Raw genomic sequence first — 22,061 nt, 5'->3', positions numbered from 1 at the left:
TTTTCCCTGTTCGGGTGCCCATTGTGCTGCCTGGCACCAAAGCAGGCACGCTCTCACCATGGTGCACGGGTGCCTGCATTGTGAGCAGGATAGTTTTTGTGCAGGAAGGGACATTTTGACGCGTTCCCATTAGTGATAGACCAGGGAATGTGTTAAAATAAGAAAGAGGAACATGCCTCAGGGGATTGTTTCTGTGCAGTAAGTTTCCTTCCTGCACAAAAACAATCCCCTGGGGCATTTTCCTTTTTCTCTATTGGACGCATTCCCAGGTCTATAACTTATGGTAAATCTGAGAACGCGTCAAAATCCATAAAAGGGTTCGTGGGAACACCCATCCTCAACCCGTGGAACGCCTCCCTCAGCAGAGTAACATAACGCAGCAATTTGAGCTGCGTTGCGCTACTCTAGATTTATCAAATCACTCAGTTCCATGCTTGGCTTGATAAATCTAGCTTAAGAGTTGTGCCGTTCTTGCGTCCTGTTGTGTAGCGCAAAAATAACGCAACTCTTTTATAAATTTGGCCGTGTGTATTTAAAAAAAAATCCATGACTGTGGAAGGTAAGGTAGAATATTCGCACAGTGGAATGTTCTGATGCTCTCAAGGTTCCGACAGTGACCTGTTTGTCAGTTGCTGACGTAGCTTTCGTATATAGTGTTGTGGGTGCATATATTGAGAATAAAGCAAGTGGGGGCATATTATCAAGAGAATTATTGCCACTTTAGCGGCCGTTTTCTATTGCATTCTAAACAAGGACACGCTAGCGTGTATATCCTTGATTTATCTCCCGTTTCTGTCACCACTCGCTACGCATCGATAATGAGATGCAAAATAGGCGTGGCTGACAAACAACATGGGAAAATATCGGGAAGGCAGTTTCGTGATATTAGCAAGGAGGGGTAGCGATGATAATAATTGCGCTACCTCTGGCCTAATGCAGAAATTTAACGTCTGCTAAATTCCAGTGGTAGGTTTACCTAACATCGGAGGTGAATTATGGGGTTAAGGCCACAGGGTCTTATCACCAAGATCATCGCTGATTTTTAGGCGATGTTTGGCCATTTGCCCGCTATCGCTGGAATATTTATCACCATAGCACTGAGCGTTGGTAGTACAGCACTAGCTTGGCGAGATATTCCAGCGATAGCCGGCGATAAAGTAAAGCACGCTAACCGCGTTTGGCGATAATTATTGCCAACCCTAGATAATATGCCCCTTATTTCCTACCAACTCTGTGTAAGTTACGTGTTTCAATGGCCATCAATGACTGTTTGTTGCCACTGCCCGTGATGTACGCCTACTTTTAAAAGTTTCTTATGTCTTTTCCACTATGATGGTGGTGAAATGACGTCCCTCTGAGGACCGCTTTGGTGGTGAAAACGAGGGAATCATCTGATCAGTGGAATGATTCCATCTTGTTTCTTTTCAGTTTACGAAAGCTAAGGATGATCCAGGTGCTCCGGAAACTGACGATATCTATAACGTAAGTAACTCTTCTGTAAAATGATTTTATCGCTTCCTCTGTGGAGATCTATAGAAATGAACCCCCAGGTCTGAGTGCTGCTGAGAGAGTATGCCATTCAAGAGGGGTGCATTGGTACAGGGCAGAGAGATTAGGATGGAGAATATGTTCTGTCGACAGGGGGCGCTGTATTATGACAGCCTCTTCTCTTACTAACAAAGCCATTAAGTTGGGCTTTTTATGCTGTAGTGTAAAGCACTGGTGTGTTGATGTTTAATTGTTGCAAGATGTAGTGAGTGTGGCAAGATGAGGAATGCACGTGTGCGAAAATTGGTTGGGGTCACTTTATCAATAATCTGTAACATGGGGGGCTTTCAGGAGGCTGTTTCTGCAGGTTGTGTGGGGTGAGGTATGCTACTGTAGGTGAAGAGTGAGCATTCGCTGCTGCCCAATGCTGGGGTCGACTGGGGGCGGGGCCAGGTGCAGCAGCTACCTGCAGTTCCGCTCTAAAGTGGGAGCCAGAAGTATCAGGAGCGGTGTGGTGCGGCGGCCAGGGCGGCTGCCTTCGGAGCACAGGGTTCACGCTTCGATCCCCGGCAGCAGCTCAGCACAATGTGACTCTGGGCAATAGCTCACTTAATTTCCACAACTGCCCCCAGCGCCTTGAGACCCGTAAGGGTGAGTAGTTTGCGCTTTTAAAATACGGATTTACATTTATTTACAGGTCTGGAGTTTGCAGAACCAGTAATTCCAAAACAGGAGACACTGGGCGACTTAGAAGAGCCAGAGTGATATATCCACTGGGGTACCGCTCTGGAAAAGGCGATACCACTCCGGCGCGCTCTCAATCAGAGCCTGTGGTGGTATCAGTACCCTTCTAGACATGTGTCTAAATACAGCCGAGGCACGTCGCTGAGAGCCAGCTGAGAATAACGGGAAAAATAAAATGATAATAAATTGGTTTTATTATCATTTTATTTTTCCCGTTTCCCTCTGGAGCCTGGCACATCTGGGCGGGCACGGGGCTTTCGTCACAGCCCGCAGGGGAGTAGTGCACGCTGTAAGTGCGCATGGCGATTTTATCAGCTGTCTTGGCCCGGCCAGGCTGTCATGCGCACTTAGGTTTCCCCAACCCAGCTGGGTTGGAGAAACAGCACAGGTTCCCAGGCACTGTCTGAGCGGCAAACCAAGCCGCTAAAACCAATCCTGGTGCTGCTCTCATGCTATTGAGAGAAGCGCCGGGATTGGGTGGGGAGCGTGTGGTGGAGAGAAGAGGAACATCAAGGTAGCTGGCAGCGCCGGAGCAGGTATGTTTTTAAAACATGATAATTATTTCCCTTGTCACGTCCCCCCTACTCTTGCCCCCCATTGGAATTTTGTGGGGGCCGCCACGTCGAAATATCTATATATCAAGTGTTCTCATAGTATGAGTGCAAAGAAAGACCTGTAGGCAAAGTACCGTCTAAGGTGCGGAGGTAAGCAGGGGAACAGGGAAACCTAAGTACTGATTCTGAGCGGCCACTACAGGCTCACAGGACTCCTGGGGCTAGAATTACCCCCAGACCATGCAAATCAGAGTTGGGGTGACATAAATGGGGAATAACATGCAGGACCCAGAGATACCAGGCCCTTACCTTTATAATTATGCCCAGTTCTGACTGTATTTTGTGAGCAGAAACACCAGGTGAGACACCAGGAGGCAGATTTATTAGGAATTCACACAACGCAGTTCAGCAAGGCAAGTTGTTGCGCTGCATGAATGAGAGAGAGAGAGAGAGAGAGAGAGAGAGAGAGAGAGAGAGAAAAAGTGCAATATCCTGAGCTCTCTTGCTGCGCTGGTGCACTTTATGCTGCCTAGCGCCAATGAAGGAACCCTTGCTCCATGGTGCAAAGGTGCCTGCATTACTGGCAAGATGATTTTTTTTTTTATTTAATTTTCCGTATCCTCATTTTGCGGGTTAAGTAAAAAGAAAAGAAAGGCGTTTGGGGGAACATACACATCTGAACAAGGTGTTTCACAAAACTGCCCCTGATCGTCTATCGGGAGGTACAAGGGGTAGGCCTCGTTCTTGATCTGATCATTTCTCCTCTGCACACCTCCATCTTACTCAATAATTCCACCGTTTCAGGAGTTATGTGACCCTTTGGATGTTTGACAGACTTCAAGTCATGCCAGGAATTATTGTCCGCTTAATCATTGGAATCAGAAAAAAAAAAAAAAGAAAAAAGAGAAAAGAAAAGAAAAAGGGAAACCGGCAAAGGGGCCTCTGGCAAGGAGAGATTATTGATTATTGTCTAGATTCAATATAATTTTCCAGGATCTCCCAGTATTTCATTTTTTTGGTTTGTTTCCCTTTTCTATCTAGACTACTAATTCTTATTACCGTGTTTAACCAGCTTTCATGTGTTGGGGGAACCGGTTTTGTCCAATTAATACAAATCTCTCTGCGAGCTAACAAGATCATGACAAATAATAAGTTTTCTTGGTGATTGTCTAACTTTATCTGGTTCAGTTGAGTAGTGCAATATATCCCAAAAATAATTAAAATAATACTCACAGTTATTGGAGTTGCCAGTATTGCGGTTAGAGTCTTACCAATTTCTTGCCAATATTGTGTGAGCGAGGGGCACCCACAGAACATATGTATATCATCCGCTTTTTCCTCTCCGCATTTGCTGCATGATTTTACTGAAGTTCCTTTGAACTTTGATAACTTTTTCGGGGTCCAGTACGCTCTGTGTATAGAGAAAAGGTGATTCCTCTTTAGTGGGGCGGCCTTTACACATAACCAACATTTTTCTACTGATTTTTTCCAGAATTGACAAAGGTCTGAAACTTCATTTTGTAAGTCTTTCTTCCATATTTTTTCAGCAGTTGTTAATTCTTCTTTTTCTGTTTCAATTAATGCCCAATATCATTTTGATACTTCCTTCTTTAATACCGTTTCACCCACCATTTCTGGTTCTAGGTTTTCCGGATCTGAGGCTCCCTTTGGAATGGTGCTTACCCAACTGCTCAGTTGATAATATTTAAATTTTGAAATTTTGCGGTCTGTAATTATTTGCAAATGATCCCATGATATCAGGGAGTTTCCAGATAAAAGTTGTCCCCATTTTTCAATGCCATGCTGCCTAAGTGGTTTTGATAGAGAGTCTTTTAAACAGTCAGGGGTGCCTGGGGAGTCCCATATTGGAGCCATATTACTATAATATGGAATCTGTGTGACGGATCTTATTTGATTCCAGATCTTGACGGCATTCTTCAGAACTTTTAGTTTGACTTTTTTGAAAAATTTCGGGTGGCCAAACTTGAAGAGGAAATAATCTTCGCCATTTGTCAGGTATTGCAAGTATATTGGATATGCTTGATGTGCTTTCAGTAAGACTCTAGCGTTTTTGAATTAGAAGGATCTGTAATATTCATATAAATCTGGACTTGCTATGCCCCCTTGTTCCTTCTTTCTCCTGAGTTTATTCCATGAAATTCTTGCACTCTTTAATGACCAAATAAAGCTAGATATTTCTCCTTGTATTTTTTTTAGGGCTTCCTTCTCGAATTCTAATGGAATGTTATTGAAAAGATAGGTGAATTTTGGAATAATTGACATTTTAATTATATTTGATTTACCATAAAAGGTTAATGGTGGACCTGACCAGATTTTGAAGAGCCTTCTCGTTTCATTCATAATTAGGTTGAGGTTTATTTCCGTTAATTTTCCAAGATCTTGTGTTATGGTAATTCCTAAATATTTTATTTTATCCTTCAAAAGCGGTGAAGTTAATTGTGAGTTCCAGCTCATTATCTCCGTTTTATCAGTATTTATCAGATATCCTGAAACTTTACCGAATTTATTCATTTCTTCATCAATTGCCATTTTAGAGAAATTGTAATTATCCGTGAACACCATTAGGTCATCTGCGTAGAGCGCTACTTTCCTTGTCCATTGTAGGTATCTGAAAGGTGTGATATTGGTGTTATTTCTAATAGAGCATGCCAAGGGTTCAATATATAAATTAAAAAGTAATGGAGATAAAGGACATCCCTGACGTGTGCCTCTTTCGATCTCAATATTATCAGTAAGGTTGCCGTTGACAGCTACCTTTGCTCTTGGGTTCGAATAAATTTCGCTAACCATGTGGATGAAGTTGAAACCAAACTTGCTTTTCTCTATGCTTTTGATTAGAAAAGCCCAATTAACACGATCGAAAGCTTTGGCGGCATCATATGTAATAAGTGTAAGAGGAAGATTTTCCAGTACCGCTATGTCGATTGTTGCTATTAGTTCATGCGTAATTTCTTGTATCTGTCTGCCTTTTATAAAACCCTTTTGGTCCTTATCGATTAATTTAGGCATAACCTTAGATACTCTTTTCGCTATTATGTTCATGAAGATCTTATAATCGCTATTTAGGAGCGATATTGGTCTATATGATGCGCAGTTCTTTGGATTTTTTCCTGGTTTAAGCAGTATGCTTATCGTGGCATCGTTCCATGTGTCTGGGATCATTTCATGTTCCAAATATGTCTTGTTCATCGTTTCAGTTAGAGGTTCGATTAGTGTTTCTTTCAGCGCGGTATAAAATTAGTTGGGCAATGCGTCTGGACCTGCCGCTTTTCCTTTCTTTAGTTGACTTATGGCGCTCCTTACTTCTTCTACTGTTATTTCAGAATTCATAAACTCCGCTTCTTCCTCCGTCAAATGCGGGAGTTGGATCTTTTCAAGGTAATTTTCAATTTCTTCTTCTGTTGGATTTGTGTCCTCCTTATATATTGAAGTGAAGAAATTGAAGAATTCCTTTCTTATTGCGACATCATCTGAAGAGACGGTTGATTGATCCTGATTATATATGTTTAAAATATTGTTTCTGGATTGATCTGTTTTCGTTTTCCAAGCTAGGAATTTTCCACATCCTTCACCATATTCATGGTTTGCTAATTTACTGCTCTCCCATTTCTCTTTGATTATGTTCTCTAGATAAATTGTCAGGTCTTCTTTGGAGTTACGAAGTTTTTCTTCCAATTTTCCCTTTTGTTCATCCGGGACATCACATTCTAAGTGTAATTCAGCTTCTTTGATTTCTGTTTCCATTTTCATGATGTCCTGTTTTTTTGTTTTGTGTTTATAGGCACCCAGGTTAAGCAGTTTTCCTCTTATTACCGCTTTATAAGCGTCCCATGTCATACTTTTTGTTGTACCTGTTGCATTATCCTCAAAATATTGTCGGGTGGTTGTTATGAGTTCCTCCACGCATCGCTCATCCCTGAGAACTGTACGATCAACGGTCCACCTACTAGGCGTTTGTAGTTGTGGAAGTGTTATGTTTAACTGGACGGCAGAATGGTCCGATAGATGTGCGGGTAAGTGTTCGATGCTTTTAACTTTATCCCGCAAATTTTTATTTATTAAAAAGAAATCTATTCTTGATTTGTGTCCTAATTTTTTGTTGTGTAAGGTAAATGGGTAGTTTTTTACTCCTTTTAGTTTCCACATATCTTCTAGCATTAAATCTTTTTTATAGATTCCTAACCACTCCCTCATCTTCGGTAGGTTCCATTGTTTTGTTGGTGGGGATCTATCATTTTTAGGGTCTCCAATGAGATTGAAATCCCCTCCCATTATGATTGGAGCTGGGTATGTGAGGAGTTCAGAATAAAGCTTTTTAAGTGGCTCAGCGTCGTCCCTATTGGGGCCATAGTATCCCACAATAGTAAGAATACATTCTTCAATTCTGACTTTGGCGATTATCCATCTACCTTTGCTATCCGCTTTATCCAGTTCTATTTTGGCGTTGAGGGATTTCTTTATGATAATTGCTACTCCCTTTGTGTTACACTCTTGCGTTGTGTGTATACTTGCTCCAATCCAGTTTAGGTTTTTTGCTAAATGAGACCATTCTGCATTTGTTAAATGAGATTCTTGTACGATAATAATTTCACTTCCTATTTCTTTGAGATATTCCATAATTCTTCTTCTTCGTGACGGAGTTCTAAGCCCATTAACATTCCATGTTATGATTTTTATTGATTTCTCTTTTGCCATTTTAAGATGTTTTTACCTTTGAGGCAGCATTTAACCCCCTTGCCAATCTTTTTATATTCCAATTTTGAGGATTTTTTTTTTGTTTTTTCCCTACTTTGCTCCCCACCCATGTGTATTTACAGTGTTGCATTTTTGTGAATTCCTTTGGTTTCCCTCCCAGGGGAAGCCTCCTTTTTTCTTTTTTCAGGTGTATTTCACCCGGTTTTCGTGCTCCGTTTTCTCCAGGTAGTTTCTTCTTTTGAGTTTGAGAAAGATTTGCATTTCCCCAAATGTGTTCCATTGTCTGTTTTCTATTTTTAGTTCATTCTTATTTATACTATATCAAGTGTGACAAGTTTTTCCATATAATTCTTGTTTTTGAAAGTTTATTCCTTATTCAGTTTGTCAATTTCGATTTGGTCTTTTATTAACTGAATGAGATTTTCTACCTCCTTCGGGTCCCTTAGGTTGTGCATTTTGTTTCGCCACATTATTCTGAGGGAGGCGGGGAATTTTAGCTGTACGTTTGCTCCAAGTGATTTTAGCTCCTGCATATATTGCCCCAATTCCCATTGCCGGTCCTGCGTAATCTTACAAATATATGATCTGATGCGGAATGACCAGTTCATTTTTTTGAAACTCCCAGTTTTCAGACCTTCACTCAATATTTTCTCTTTTAGGGTATATGTTCTGAAATTTACCAGGATTTTCCTTGGAGTTTTCTTCTCTTTGCTCTTCCTAAAAGGGTCTCTATGGACTCTTTGGATGTCTTCCGCTAAATCACAATCTTTTGTCCATGGAAGAAAGTCTTCTAGTAGAGATATTACATAAGCCTTGATATCCGTTCCTTCTGAGCTTTCAGGGACGTTCAAAATGCAAATATTATTTCTTCTTCCCTGGTTTTCCAAAGATTCAAGTTTCTCCTTGACTATTTTATCGTTGTCCTTTAAAAGTCTTATCTCTCTTTGAGCGCTGTCCACTCTTTTGCTTAGGGAGCCCAACTCACTCTCAACTGCTGCAACTCTGACCCCTAAGTCATTTATTTTTTGATCTAGACTTTCTACCGCCTCTTGTATTTTGTTCTGATTTGTCTCGGAAATTGCAAATTTTTCTCTCATTTCCCCCATTATTTTTTCCATCATTTTATCCAGACATAGCTCTAAAAAATTTCCTGTCTCGCCTTTGTCTACGGTTTCTTGCTCCTCTTCATAGGTCTCTTGAAAATCTTGGAGTTCTATGTCATGTACGATTTCAGTATGTGGTAAAGTGCTCGTACTTGGTTGACCTAATGAAACTGGCTGTGAAGACTGAGTTAGTAACAGTGTGTCTTCCGTTGAAGAGGTCATCTTTGTAAAAGGATCTGGAGGAGCTGCTAACTGCAAATTTCCTTCTGCAGATTCTTCTATTTCTTTTAAAGGAGAGTGATTAGTGCTCTGAGTGCCTATTGTTGTGCTTGAAAACTGTACAGGAGATATGTCAGTTATATTTTTTGCACTCGTTATATTCATTGAGTTGGTCGTACTACTGTCCCGAGCGTGGTTTCCACCTCTCACTTGCACCACTTGTTGTATTTTAAAATATGACCTCAATGAAGGAGTAATCTTTATTATCTTATCTTTGGATTTCTTTGATCCTCTACTTTTTATGGTCTCCGTTAGTTCCTCTAATCGTGAGGGGATTTTCACAGATTTTTTAGTGCTCTTGGGGGTCATGCACTTTCTCTTTATTGTATATTGTAGGCTCTGGTTACTTAAGTTTTGATTCCTAAGACAGTATGCTGATTTCCTTACTCCCTCTTCTAGACCTTCTTGCACAGGAGGGATGGTTCCTGAGAGCTTTCCTGCTCCCTTTCTTGCTCTGGATCTTGTGAAGTAGTTAGTATTAGAAGGAGTTTCCTCCTTTTTGCTTTTTTTGCTTTCACTTTCTCCTCGTGTTAAGACAGCGTGATATTTATGGGTATTTCCAGCGGTATTTCCAACGGTTTTAATTGGTAAATCCGTGTTTTCTTGACTATCTGGTTTTAATTCTGCATGTTCAGCTGCACCAGCGGAAATGTAACCTCCTTTTTTTTTCCGCAGCAAGGGGACAGAGGCTTTTGTTTATTTCTTTACTCATCCAGCAAATGTTTACTGACTTTTTTACCTGAGTTTTATTCTCTCTGCCGCAGTGACCTTTATTGCAGAATATGCCGCCAAAACCGCCAAAACCGCCAAAGCCGCCAAAGCCGCCAAAGCCGCCAATGGACTTTTGAGTGAGGTTTTCCGAGTTAGAGTTAGTGTTTGTCCAAATTGTCCAAATTGTCCTTTCCTCCACGTTGAGAAAAACTTGTTTATTCGCTCGTATTACACCCTCTTTGGAGTTTGTAAGTACTGATTCTGAGCGGCCACTACAGGCTCACAGGACTCCTGGGGCTAGAATTACCCCCAGACCATGCAAATCAGAGTTGGGGTGACATAAATGGGGAATAACATGCAGGACCCAGAGATACCAGGCCCTTACCTTTATATTTATGCCCAGTTCTGACTGTATTTTGTGAGCAGAAACACCAGGTGAGACACCAGGAGGCAGATTTATTAGGAATTCACACAACGCAGTTCAGCAAGGCAAGTTGTTGCGCTGCATGAATGAGAGAGAGAGGGAGAGAGAGAGAGAGAGAGAGAGAGAGAGAGAAAAAGTGCAATATCCGCTAAGATATGGCTCGCCTGAGCTCTCTCGCTGCGCTGGTGCACTTTATGCTGCCTAGCGCCAATGAAGGAACCCTTGCTCCATGGTGCAAAGGTGCCTGCATTACTGGCAAGATGATTTTTTTGTGCATGAACGAATAATACACCCCACAAACTGTACTACTGTGCCTCGAATGATTCAAGACTTATGTCTGTTTTCAACTCAGCATGTTTAGCACTAGCCAATCCTGTGCTTAAAGAGTTTGTGGCAAATATGATAAAAGGCTTTGCTGCTTTTCTAGCACAGCGTGGATAGCACTGCGCTGGTCCTAGGTTAAAAACTCTGCTATAAAAAGAGACTTTTGAGGTGGGCAGATTAAGAGTGTCACTGAAGATGGAGATTTGTTCCAGAATTAGGAGCAGGTCTCCACCTAAAACTAGAAACTATCCAGAATTTCTAGCTTTGTTTTAGACGTGTGTGTGTGTGTGTACTTTAGATTATATGGGGAGGAGGGCCGCCCAGCCACCTTTCCCGGGGCTGAAATTACTTTATATGGGTAGGGGGGCCACCTGGCTCCCTCCCCAAGCCACAAAAAGCCCCAGGGAGCACACACCTGGAACCGAAATTTTACAAAATGGGGAGGGGGTCCACAAAGCCCCTCTCCCTGAGCCTCATAAGGCCCAAGGAAGCCCACCCCAGGGGTTGGCTCGCAAGCTGTGTCCCGGGGAGCCCACCCCTGGGACATAGCTATTTCCCAGGCAGGGAAGCCTGTGTTTGTTCCCGGTTGGCAGGAGCATTTTTGAATTTTCTGGCAAGCAGGAGCAAACGCAAAGTGCGCTGAAAATGCTCCCACCCACTGAGAGCAGACATTTGATCTGTTTCCCTGCCTGCAATGAAGTGGGCAGGGAAAAAGGTCCTAAATATTGCTCCCACCGGGAGGGAGCAGCATTAGGAGCTGCTTCCTGGGGTGGGAGCAATGCTGGCTCACGCTGTATGTTGGGAGCCGGATGGAGCCTTAGGGCTCCCCCCAAGACCCTAACAAGACTGTGGTGGGTGCCCTGGGTGGGCACCAGGGCACCCAGCTTTTACAGTGATGGGTTATGAGAGATGGGGTCCCCAGGGCCAAAATCGGCCTGGGCACCCCTTCCCCTAAAAATGGGGTCCACGGGGAGTGTGCCCCTTCCTCCTAAAAATCATGCTGGGCCCTGGGAGGGGGGGCACATGTGTCCCTTTATTTAAAAGAGTGGCCGTGGGGATGGGTTGGGAGAGGGGGACAGACAGTCCCTCTACCCTTTATTTAAATAAATGGTTCCAGAGAATGTGGTCCCAAGGGCCAAAATCAGCTTGGGGAGGTGGTGTTTTGGCCCCCTCTCCCTAACAATCACACTGGGGACTCCAGAACCCCAAAAGGGTAGAGAGATCCTTGCAAAACTGAAAGGAAAGGGGATGCGTACTCCTGCTGAAAAAATCTTAACTTAGTATCCTCCTTTAAAAATAGCAATGATTGAGGAAAGAGAAAAATCTATACTAGACCACACTTTGAGGTGGGAAGAGGAGAAAGCCTCTTTTTATGTATAACCCTCACCTACTCTAGTAGTGGCATGCTTTATCATCAGGTTCACCCTGACTCCTAAAGGCCAGGGTAGACTCAACCCTGTTCCAGGGAGCTCTTTAGAGAAGTCTTTATTTTTGGGGGGGGGTTCAAATATAATAAAAATCCCTTGTTCACCCCAAGGTATCCTTTTATTAGTGGGGTGAATGTGAATGACTGAAACTATGGGAAGGGGCAAACAGGATGTTGTGGCTCTATGACCCTAATCTAAAAGCGCCAACATGTTTCTGCCCTGCTCTATTGGCCTGTATAGGTCCTGGGCATTCTTCAGGGTGATACTAGAGAACACCATGGTGCAAGGGTGCCTACATTGCATGCAGGATTATTTGTGGGCAGGAAGGGACACCTTCCTGTGCAAAAACAATCCCCTGAGACATATTCCTCTTTCTATGTGTGCTACAAAATGCAACACACATGGAAAGAGGAAGTAAGAAGGAGAAATAAAAGTATTTCTTCTCACCTGAGAAGGCGTATCTTTTTATTTATTTATTTTAAAAATTTATAAAGCGCAGCATATACCCGTGGGTGTCTTGGCGCTATGACTCAGCTAACGATCTCTGATTGAGCATATGTCTACCTTAGGAAGTGTTGTCCTGAGCAGTTATTGGTCAAATAACCAGGTTTTTACCAATTTCCTAAATTGGAGTAGCGAGGGTGCAGATTTTATTTCCTTTGGAAGAGTGTTCCAAAGTCTGGCTGCAGAGTTGGTGAAGCATCTGTCGCCCCATGTCACCGTCCTGGTACGCGGCACCACCAGTAGATGCCTCTGTTCAGATCGTAGAGATCTTTTCGGTAGATAGTGGAAAAGTTTCTGTTTGAGAAACGCTGGGCCCTGACCATTGAGAGCTTTAAAGGTGAGGCACAAGGTCTTGAATCTGATGCGATTTCTCACCGTTAACCAGTGGTAGTTCCTGATTGCTAGCTTGGTGGACTGAAATTTGGGAATGCCGGATAGTAGCCTTGCGGCAGCATTTTGAATGAGCTGCAGTTTGGCCACCACCCGTGCCTGTGCATTTACAAATAATCCGTTGCAATAATCAAGCGATGAGAGTACTAAGGAGCTCACCACTGTTTTCCTTGTACTCTCAGGAAGATAGGGCAGGATTTTTCTGATGATCTTAAGCTTGTAAAAGGCAGACGAAGCTACCTGATTAGCATGGCTAGAGAAATTGAGTTTGTCATCGAAAATAATTCCTAGATTCCTGACCTTATGCACAGGTTCTGGGAGGGCTCCAAGTGGAGTCGGCCACCAAGTGGTGGACCACTGTGGCGATAATTTTCCAAAAATCATTACCTCAGTTTTATCTGAGTTGAGACGTAAGCAGTTCTCAGCCATCCATTCCTTAATGGCCACCATGCCTTCCTCGAACCTGGCGGCTACTTCCTCGCCATCGTTCTTAATTGCGATCACCAGCTGGGTGTCGTCGGCGTATGAGGTAAGGCTCATCCGGTAGTTCTTGATTACCCTAGCTAAGTCCGACACATAGATGTTAAAAAGTGTCAGACTTAGGGATGAGCCTTGCGGAACGCCACATGGGAGGGCGAGCTCAGTAGATTGAAATGCGCCCAGGGTCACTGCTTGTGTTCTGTTAGACAGAAACGAAGCCAGAAGCTCCTTGGCCCTTGAGTGTATGCCCATTTCTTCGACACGGTCAATCAGGATGGAATGATTGACCGTGTCGAAGGCCGCCGAGAGATCCAGCAGGACCAGTATCGCTGTTCCTCCTTGGTCCCTGATGGTTCTGATGTCATCAGCAGCCTTTATAAGAGCAGTCTCTGTTCCATGTAATTTCCGAAACCCGAACTGAGACTCGTCCAGGAGGTTGTTCTGTTCGATGTATTCAGCTAGTTGCCTGTTCATAGCTTTCTCCACTATTTTGGCTAGGAAAGGCAGGCTGGCGATAGGTCTATAGTTTTTGAGGATTGTTTTATCTAGACCGATCTTTTTCAGGAGGGGTTTCAATAGTGTGTTTGTTAACTTGTCCGGGAAAATCCCGGATTGGAACATGGCGTTGCAAATTAGGGTAATGACTTCACTAACCACGTCGGTTACTGGAGTGAGAATTTTAGGGGGGCAAGGATCTAAGGATGAGCCTGTTTTTACCTGTCTCATGAGATCTATTATCTCCTCATTCGTTACCTCCCTGAATTTAGAAAATGAGCAGTCCGGGTTATTTCTTAGTTGTTTAGGTTGCATGTTAGTATTAGATAAAGTTACAGAAAATTCGGAGTATATGTCGTTTACTTTTGAGAAGAAGAAACCTGCTAGATTATTGCAGAATTCCTGTGAATGGGGAGGGCTCAAGTCTACCGCTTTCCCTGCCAGTGTCTTGACTACCTCAAACAATTGTCGACTTGAATTTTTTGATTTTTCAATTTGCTGCTCAAAATAATTCTTTTTTTCCTCCTGAATCATTTTTTTGTAAATGGTTAGTTCGTCTTTATACTTGGCCTTACTTATGTTATCGTAAGTCTTGCGCCAGATTCTTTCCTGGTTCCTACAGATCTGTTTTTGCTTTCTGAGGATCTCTGAGTACCAAGGTGCTGAAGGCACTTTCCTATTTTTCGAGATGGATTTTAGTGGAGCATGCGTTTCCACCGCATTGCCTACCCACTTGAGAAACTGACCTACTGCTACATTAGGGTCTAGCTGAATATCCGGGCGAGTATTAGACAAGGACATCCTGAAGGTATCGTAATCGATGTCCTTCCATACTCTAAATTTTTCCTGAGAAGGGGTCTGTTTAGAGGGGTTGGTCCGTTTAATCGGAAGATGACACAGAATGGCATGGTGATCTGTCCATGTAAGCGGCAGTATGTTAGATACCTCCAACTCATTGATGTTGGAAAAGATGGCATCCAAGGTATGTCCAGCATCATGAGTTGGTGCCTTTATGTGCTGGTTTAAACCCAGTGTGTGACATTCTGCTATTAGAGATTGAGTTTCTGCCTCCTCCGTCTTGTCTAAATGGAAATTTAAGTCTCCCAATGCCATAAAGGAGTCCTCAATGGCTAGAGGTTCCATCCAGGAAGTAAAAGAGGAAAGAAACTCTACACGAGGACCTGGTGGTCTATAGATGAGCACTCCTTTAAGGTTGTGTGAAGGGTTCAGATTGATGGCGAAGTGTACGCCTCACATGCTGGCGATGGTACGGGGGAAATTCTGACCGGGAAAATATCCCGGGTAATAATTGCCAAGCCCCCTCCTCTTTTTCCCCCCTGCCTGTCCAGCCTGTACACCTTGAAGCCGTATGGTACTGCTACCTGTAAGTCGGGCTCGGATGTATCATCCATCCAACAATTAGATCGGCGATATCCTGCCTATGCCGAGCCAAGGAGCGAGCATTAATGAGGGAGATAGTTATAATTGTATGTTTGGCAGTGCCATCAGTCAGATGGTTGACTTTATTATTAATTAGAGGTACGGGAGATTTGCAGTCCCAACAACCAATTTCAATTTGATCAAAGAGATCCTCTGGGTTGTGCTGGGTACAAGTCATCAGGTGTCCTGGATTCCACTTACGTATTTCGTCGGGGGTGTAGGTAATCCTTTCGGTATTAAATGGCACAGGGGGTATGGCGCTAAGCGCGGGTCTGGCGTGGACGGGCGCAGACGGGCTTGCCTCTGGCGCGCCTCCGGCGCGCCGCCGGCGCGCCCGCTGCGCCCGCCCGCTGCGGGGACGGGGTAGACGTCTGTTTTTATCCAGTTTTGAGGAGGGTGGGAGGCGTCCAGCTACTGGACCGCCACCCTTCCTACCTCCACTATGGCGCCTGCTCAGCCTGTTCTCCCCACGTCAGCACGTATTCTGCTGCGCGGAGTACAGCATGATGAAGCGGCAATTTTTAGCAATGGGGTCTGTTTAGTTAAAATCAATACAAGTTGGAAATTATGTGAACAGAAAATAAGGCACACGTTTTAAAAGCACAATACAGAGCCCCCGGCTTCCGCCTCAGGGGTGATGAGACTAGCTATTAGTCAGCGCGCATGCGTTATCGCGTTGCTTATGGAGTCAGGGAGGGCGGGAGGCGTCCAGCTACTGGACCGCCACCCTTCCTACCTCCACTATGGCGCCTGCTCAGCCTGTTCTCCCCACGTCAGCACGTATTCTGCTGCGCGGAGTACAGCGTGATGAAGCGGCAATTTTTAGCAATGGGGTCTGTTTAGTTAAAATCAATACAAGTTGGAAATTATGTGAACAGAAAATAAGGCACACGTTTTTGGCACATTCCCAACTCTACCAGTTTTTGTAAACCTGGGAATGAATCAAAAACCATGGGACGCCCGTGGAATGCCTTCCTAGAACATAGTGAGTCAGCATAGTGATTTGTGTTGCGTCGCCTTACTCCAGAACTATGGTGCTTCTCGGGGTCACTCAAAGTAGCCTGTGCGTGGCTTCATAGATCACATGGAAGGTTTGCGTTGCTCTTGCATCACTTGCGTGATGCAGGTGCCACGCAAAACAGTTCATAAATAGGCCCCACTATACCTAGAGCATGGGGAAAAAAGAGGACGCAAGCCAAACGGGGTAACACGAAGGCGAGAATGCATAAAAAGGGCATAAAAATGACAAATTATAGAGAAGCAGGTGAGACCATTGGACAACCATATTACCTGCATCATAATTATCTCTGGGGGTGGAGACATAGGAGGCGGTCATTTGCATTTACCTGTAGGGGCGGCTCCTCTGTTGGAGCGGAAGAGCGTCGACCCTCTTAAATTACTCCCAAATCCCCAGAGATGAAAAATAAAATGGTAATTCATCGCCATTCTATTTTTCATCCACCGTCCCAAACAAAGCGTCAGGACGGGGGCAGGGCGACTGCCGAGTGACAGTGGCAGGAAGGAGGATGGGCTACCTATGCACATTTTTTATTGGCCTGCCTTCTTGCGACGGCCAACCACACATGCACACTTTAAACATCTGTAACCCAGCTGTCTTAAGATAGCTGGGTTAGAGCAAGTGGAGGCCTCCAGAGCGGTGTGGAGTGCCAAGTGAGGCTGCTCCCTCCAATCAGGATGCTGCTCTTATGGTATAAGAACTGTGCCAGGATTGGTCAAGGGAGTTTCCTGGTGGCCGGGCTGTAGATGAAGAAAGAAGAGAAAGACGTTGAGTGAGTCTCGGTGTCTCACTTAATTTATTAATTTGTATTTGTGCTTGCACGCTCACTCGCCTGCCTCCCTCATCCCCATAGATGCCAGCCGCCACGGTTTACTTGACCCCAGGTGTAATGGAGGTTTTTGCACCTATGGATGGGCAATATCCGGAATAGTGCTTTACAGGTAAGTATCCGTCTTATTCCATTGGGTCCTGAAAATTCAGGTGCCTTTGGTGGCACAAATTAGAATTCCTCAAATGTATCAAATTTAACTTAGAAGATTCTTTCCAACTGTAACCGAGCACCCATGCCTAGAGTGGGCTGCTTCTAATATGTTGCAGCACTGAAAATGCCGCATAATTTGGGAGTGTTCAAACGCACACTGGATACTTGTAAACATACAGTCACTAGAAAGTGCCTATTCCTGAAATATGATTACATTTTATAATGGCTGTTGTCAGGCAATGCACTTATCATTTCCTTATGAAGCCTGCTCTCCTCACATTATCCTATTCTTCTGTGTGGTTGGTGTTAAGTGTGTTGGTTGTGATGATTTCGCCTTTGTAGCTCTTTGACACCTTGGTTATTCTGTGTACCACTGCAAACCTCATGAGCTTAAACATCCACATACCTGTCTTCTTCTTTCAGAAACTAGCAGTTGGACAAAGAGAGGAGTATGACGTCTTGAACAAGAGTGCTGGTGATGCAGAGAAAGGAGGACGGAAGCAGGTATGGAGGGCTGATGGTGGTGTCATGACACTAAGGAGGTCATTAGGATGGCGGGCGGACTTTGCCCGCCCGCCCGCCATCCTCACGGGGATTGGGACCGCCCGCCATAAGGGCGGGGGTCCTGTGGTGAGGATCAGGATGCGTCCGCCACAGTGGTGGGCGCATCCCTCATTTCTAACATTGTGGCGGGCGGTGCTCTCAGCACCGCCCGCCACAATGCTAAAAATGCATGTATACATTTACATACACCAAGCGGCAAGCACCACACAGTGCCTGCCGCTCCATCCTGCAAATGCTGGGGGGTACCACAGGTACCCCCAGTGTGCACCCCCCACCTCTCCTTCACTCTGGGGGCCAGCAGGGGGCCCCCAGAGTGAAGACTGCATGCCTATTCCATAATGCAATCCGACCGCCATCCTAATGGGCCCCTAAATGTCTCCTTCCTGCCCACCAGGCCCAGTGGCGAACCCTGCTGCTTTGATTGGAGAGCCAAAGACGCACTTTAGCGCAGAGACAGAAAAAAAGTGAAAGGATGAAAATTGGAAAGATAAAAGTAGACAATGAAGAGATTGAGTGGAGGAGAGAACACAGGAAAGAGAGACATAGGGAGGTGGAAAGAGAAAGAAGAAATACAAAGCATGTATTTATTTTGATAATTTTTTATAGTGCGGAAATGACCCTTGTGGGTATCGGAGCGCTGTACAATTTTACAAAGAGCAGAGCAACAATAATATTGGGAAGTATCCAGAAAAGGGAGGGTACGCTCTACCATTTTCCGAGAAAATAAACCAATAAAACAAAAATATCATAGCCCAGAATAAATGCAGGATCATGCAGTGTCGCGGAAAGGGAGGGTAAAGTCAAGACTGATAAGTCGAAGCACTAAGGGAGCGGGTGAGTAGTAGTCATGAGCGTGATTGAGTAAACGGTATCTTAGGATACGAAACGAATGAGTGAACAGTGTGAAAGAATTAAATAAATTAAATTAAATGAGATTGAGAAGACAGACAGATTGGGAATATAAAAGAAATACATACTTTTTATCTTCTGAGGCAATCAATCGTTTTTCATTTGTTAACGTTAGAGGAGATGATGTGGCATAACATCCAGAGCTGCTGCATATGATACTGGGAATCCAGGTTCATGTCTCAGCGTAGGCCCACCAACCTGTGATGCTAGACAAATCTCTTAACCTCCCCGTATCTAAAAAACAAAATGGAATATGTAATATGACTGGTGCTCATGTAAAGCGCTCCTATACATTCGGTTTGGGTTTGCGCTATTAAAAACTGTCCGGTAGCGTAGCTCACATTTTCCTCACTCTGTGTCAGCTGTTGCTCCCTGGATGTGCTGTTAATGACTCAAACTTAACTTCAAAACACAGACGCTATGATCTTGGCTACCCTCCGGCTATCCTAACCTTGCTGCTATTTTGGATGTAGAGTTCCATCAATATTTTATTTATTTTATTTTAAAGGTTTTACATAGCGCTGGCTAGACCTGGAGGTATCAGAGCGCTTTACACGAGTATCAGACCATAGTTGCAGGTTACATCATTACAAAGGTTACATAGTTATTAGAGCATAGCAACATAGTTACTTGTAAGGTCGAGACAAACAAGAAGGACATATACGTAAGGGAAAAAGCAGGCAAGGGGAGGCATTAAGGGGAGGAGCGTAGGAGCAGGGGAAGTAGACAGAGAATGGAGGAGGGGAAGGGGAGGGTGAGAGACACAGCATGGGAAGAGGAGGGACAGGGGAGGGAAGGGTGACGGGACACAAACCGGAAGACGAGTTAAAGCTGCATCCAAAGTCCAGTAAACGGTGACCCCAGGGGAAGTGACATCATTTCCCCATCTCAGTTGCGGGAGGCTCCCTATACACAGTGGACTCTCTCAGAGGGGGCTCTGGGACTCCAAGGCCTACATACTGGATCCTTCCTCAAAAAGGAGAGAGGGAGTGCTTTGGCAAGGGGAGCCATACCCAGGGGCTTAGCTAGAGCTTGTGGCGCCCGAGGCTACCCCTCAGATTGCCGCCCCCTCCTTTGCTGGGGAAAAAGGACGGTGAGCACTTGAAAGATGTCCGAGTCTCCGAGAGACACATAGGATTGCTGCTAACAGTTACCTCGATCATGCAAGTTACATGCGCATACATGACACGGTCATTGGCAAAGCCAATAGCTCTGGCGAAATACGTGACCTATTGGGTACGCCAATGGTTGTTTTGTTTTTTATAGGCACTGTGAAATCAAATCATTTGCCCAGAATCACAGGATGTTAATTGCAACCACTGGCAAGCTGCTAATATATAAAAGTGGTGGGGTTTCTATTGAATTCCAGGAGTGAAAATACCAGGAGAATGCAGCTCAGCAATTCAACTGCATCACGGAAAAACAGCAGCAGCGTAATTTACTAAAGGGAATGTTTTCTATCATCTACTATTTCCATCCATTTCCAATCAGTTGGCAATGGGGAACAGAGTTTACAGAACGAAGAGTGGGTCCAAGTGAGACTAGATTAGCTGGAAATGGAGAATATTCCCTAAATACTATTATCTGTACAACTAAGTGTTTTAAATGAAACTCCCAGACAGGAGGTGAGTTTCAAAATGTATCCCATAAGTACTTGCCAACGACAGGCAGCGGCCAGCCGGCTTGGATCCCAAGATGAATGGAATTGTTCACTGGAATCATCGCCAGCCGCTCCATTTGCCTGCTTGGGCCTAAGTTGAGCGATACAATTGTCACAAGCATTAGAAATGTAGCTCTAGCATGGTGGAGCACAAGCTGCACCATGCACAATTCACAGTCACAGCTCACCTTCACTTGAATTATTTTAAAGTTGCGTGCGTGCCGCTCACCACACAGACAAAAGAAAGCAGCAGGCTGGCTGGGCAAGAAGAATGGTGGTGGTCTCAACGCACTCCGACTCCAGTTCGGCTCGACACGACGAGGGGCGAGCGTAGGGGGCTGTGAGCGCGTAACACGTCACACTGCTACGGTGCGGCGAGGGCTGGCCAAAAATGTCCTTACAGGGCCGTCATTGGTTGCGCTCGCGCGCGCTACCACTGGATTAACGGCTGTGGTGGACTAGTGTGAGCGAGGTTGGGAGGGGGGCCCAACAACGGTCGTCACACAGACAGATTGGTGACGAGTTGACACTGATTTTCGAATGAACGCCGAACCGATTTCAGTTACACTATTTATAACTTTATTGGTATGCCATGCAAATTGCAATGCAAATGCAATCCCTAGAAATAAGAAATTGTCTGTGCTAGAGCCCGCAGCGGCCGCAATGAGCTTCGGCCTCCAGTCAGTCAGTGCTGCATAGCTGCCAAGGTTTCAGATTGCTATGTGTGACATTTCCATGATTTCAGTGGAATTATGAGTGACATTTCAACGACTGTGAGTGACATTTTATCACGACAAAAATCAAGCAATGAAGACGAGGGAAACCGTCACTCCACCCACCTCTCTCCCGTCACCCTTTGTCCCTTGTATTACTCCTATCTCTCTCCGCATTTCACCCTCTTCCTTTTGTCCGTACTGTGGAAAATAACTACAAACTTGGTGAACATTATCGGCGCCATCTTGCCCCTTTCCAAGCCCATTCGTGCGCGTAAGCGGCAGCCATTTTGAGCACCATGGCCTCCCTGCCCCTCGCTGATAGCCAGCGCGTCTCTCTATCTCTCTCTTAACCTCGCAAGCATTCCCCCGCACGCTGACAACCCCCGCTCTCTCATGCCTTGGGTCATAAACCCCTCTTCAGCGCAGCTTCACCACGGAATCCCATCCTGTTCCCAGCGCGACACCTCCCCTCATTCCTTTCATGGCCTCAAACCCTTTTGATGCAAACCCCCTTTTCCTGTGTCCCCGTTTGTCTTCCTTGTTCCCAGGCCGCCACCTGGCCCTGCGGATACTGTTTATTACCCCGTACAGTAGGAAGCTTCCCCTCTCCATCAAAAGACCCCCGAACCGATCAAAGCCCCCACCCCATGAGATCCGATCAAACCCCATGCATTCCGTGAATCGGCGGAATGCCCTGCTGTGCGACAACCATCACCTGTTGTGACCGGGGTGGGGAATCCAACTGTAAATGTGTGTGGGAACGGGCCTGCAGGGGAGATTCCGAGGATGTTCTTTCTAATACTAAAGTGTTGCAAGAATGTGTTATGTGCAATAAAGGTCATAAACCCTAGTATAAGAGGCCAGGCCTCAGAGATGTGGTTAGAGCACCTCGTGACGATACTTGCTGTCTGAATTGATGTGTTCTCCTCCGGAGAGAATAAAATCCTCGTTTCCTGCCTTCCAGTCTCCAGCGCCTGCTTCTTCATTGATTAATATTGGTGGGTCATAGAGGCGATACCGCCGGGCAACATAAAAGGGTCTTTGGTTACCGGTTGTCTTTGGAACCCTTTTTAACAGTACTTCCTCCTGTTGCACCACTTTTGCCCTTGTCTATCTCTCTCCTCCACTCTCCT

At 44.9% G+C, this 22,061-nt stretch overlaps 1 protein-coding gene across 3 annotated transcripts in view; it reads left to right on the top strand.

The window, feature by feature from the left end:
- The window catches only part of CD247 (CD247 molecule), a 234,202-nt gene that overhangs the window by 159,390 nt on the left and 52,751 nt on the right, over positions 1 to 22,061 (top strand). For all 3 annotated transcript variants that reach the window (XR_015299389.1, XM_086935549.1, XM_086935551.1), the window contains exons 3-4: positions 1,429 to 1,482; positions 17,503 to 17,583. Coding sequence is in view for 2 of the 3 variants with exons in the window: in XM_086935549.1 (XP_086791675.1) it covers positions 1,429 to 1,482; positions 17,503 to 17,583 (135 nt within the window). In the remaining variant the exon portion in view is untranslated. The remainder of the gene's footprint in view (positions 1 to 1,428; positions 1,483 to 17,502; positions 17,584 to 22,061) is intronic.

The sequence above is a fragment of the Lissotriton vulgaris genome, chromosome 8, assembly GCF_964263255.1.
Source record: "Lissotriton vulgaris chromosome 8, aLisVul1.2, whole genome shotgun sequence".
NCBI classification, from domain to species: domain Eukaryota; kingdom Metazoa; phylum Chordata; class Amphibia; order Caudata; family Salamandridae; genus Lissotriton; species Lissotriton vulgaris.
Note: the sequence above shows the minus strand (reverse complement) of the source record. Positions and strands in the feature narration are given on the sequence as shown.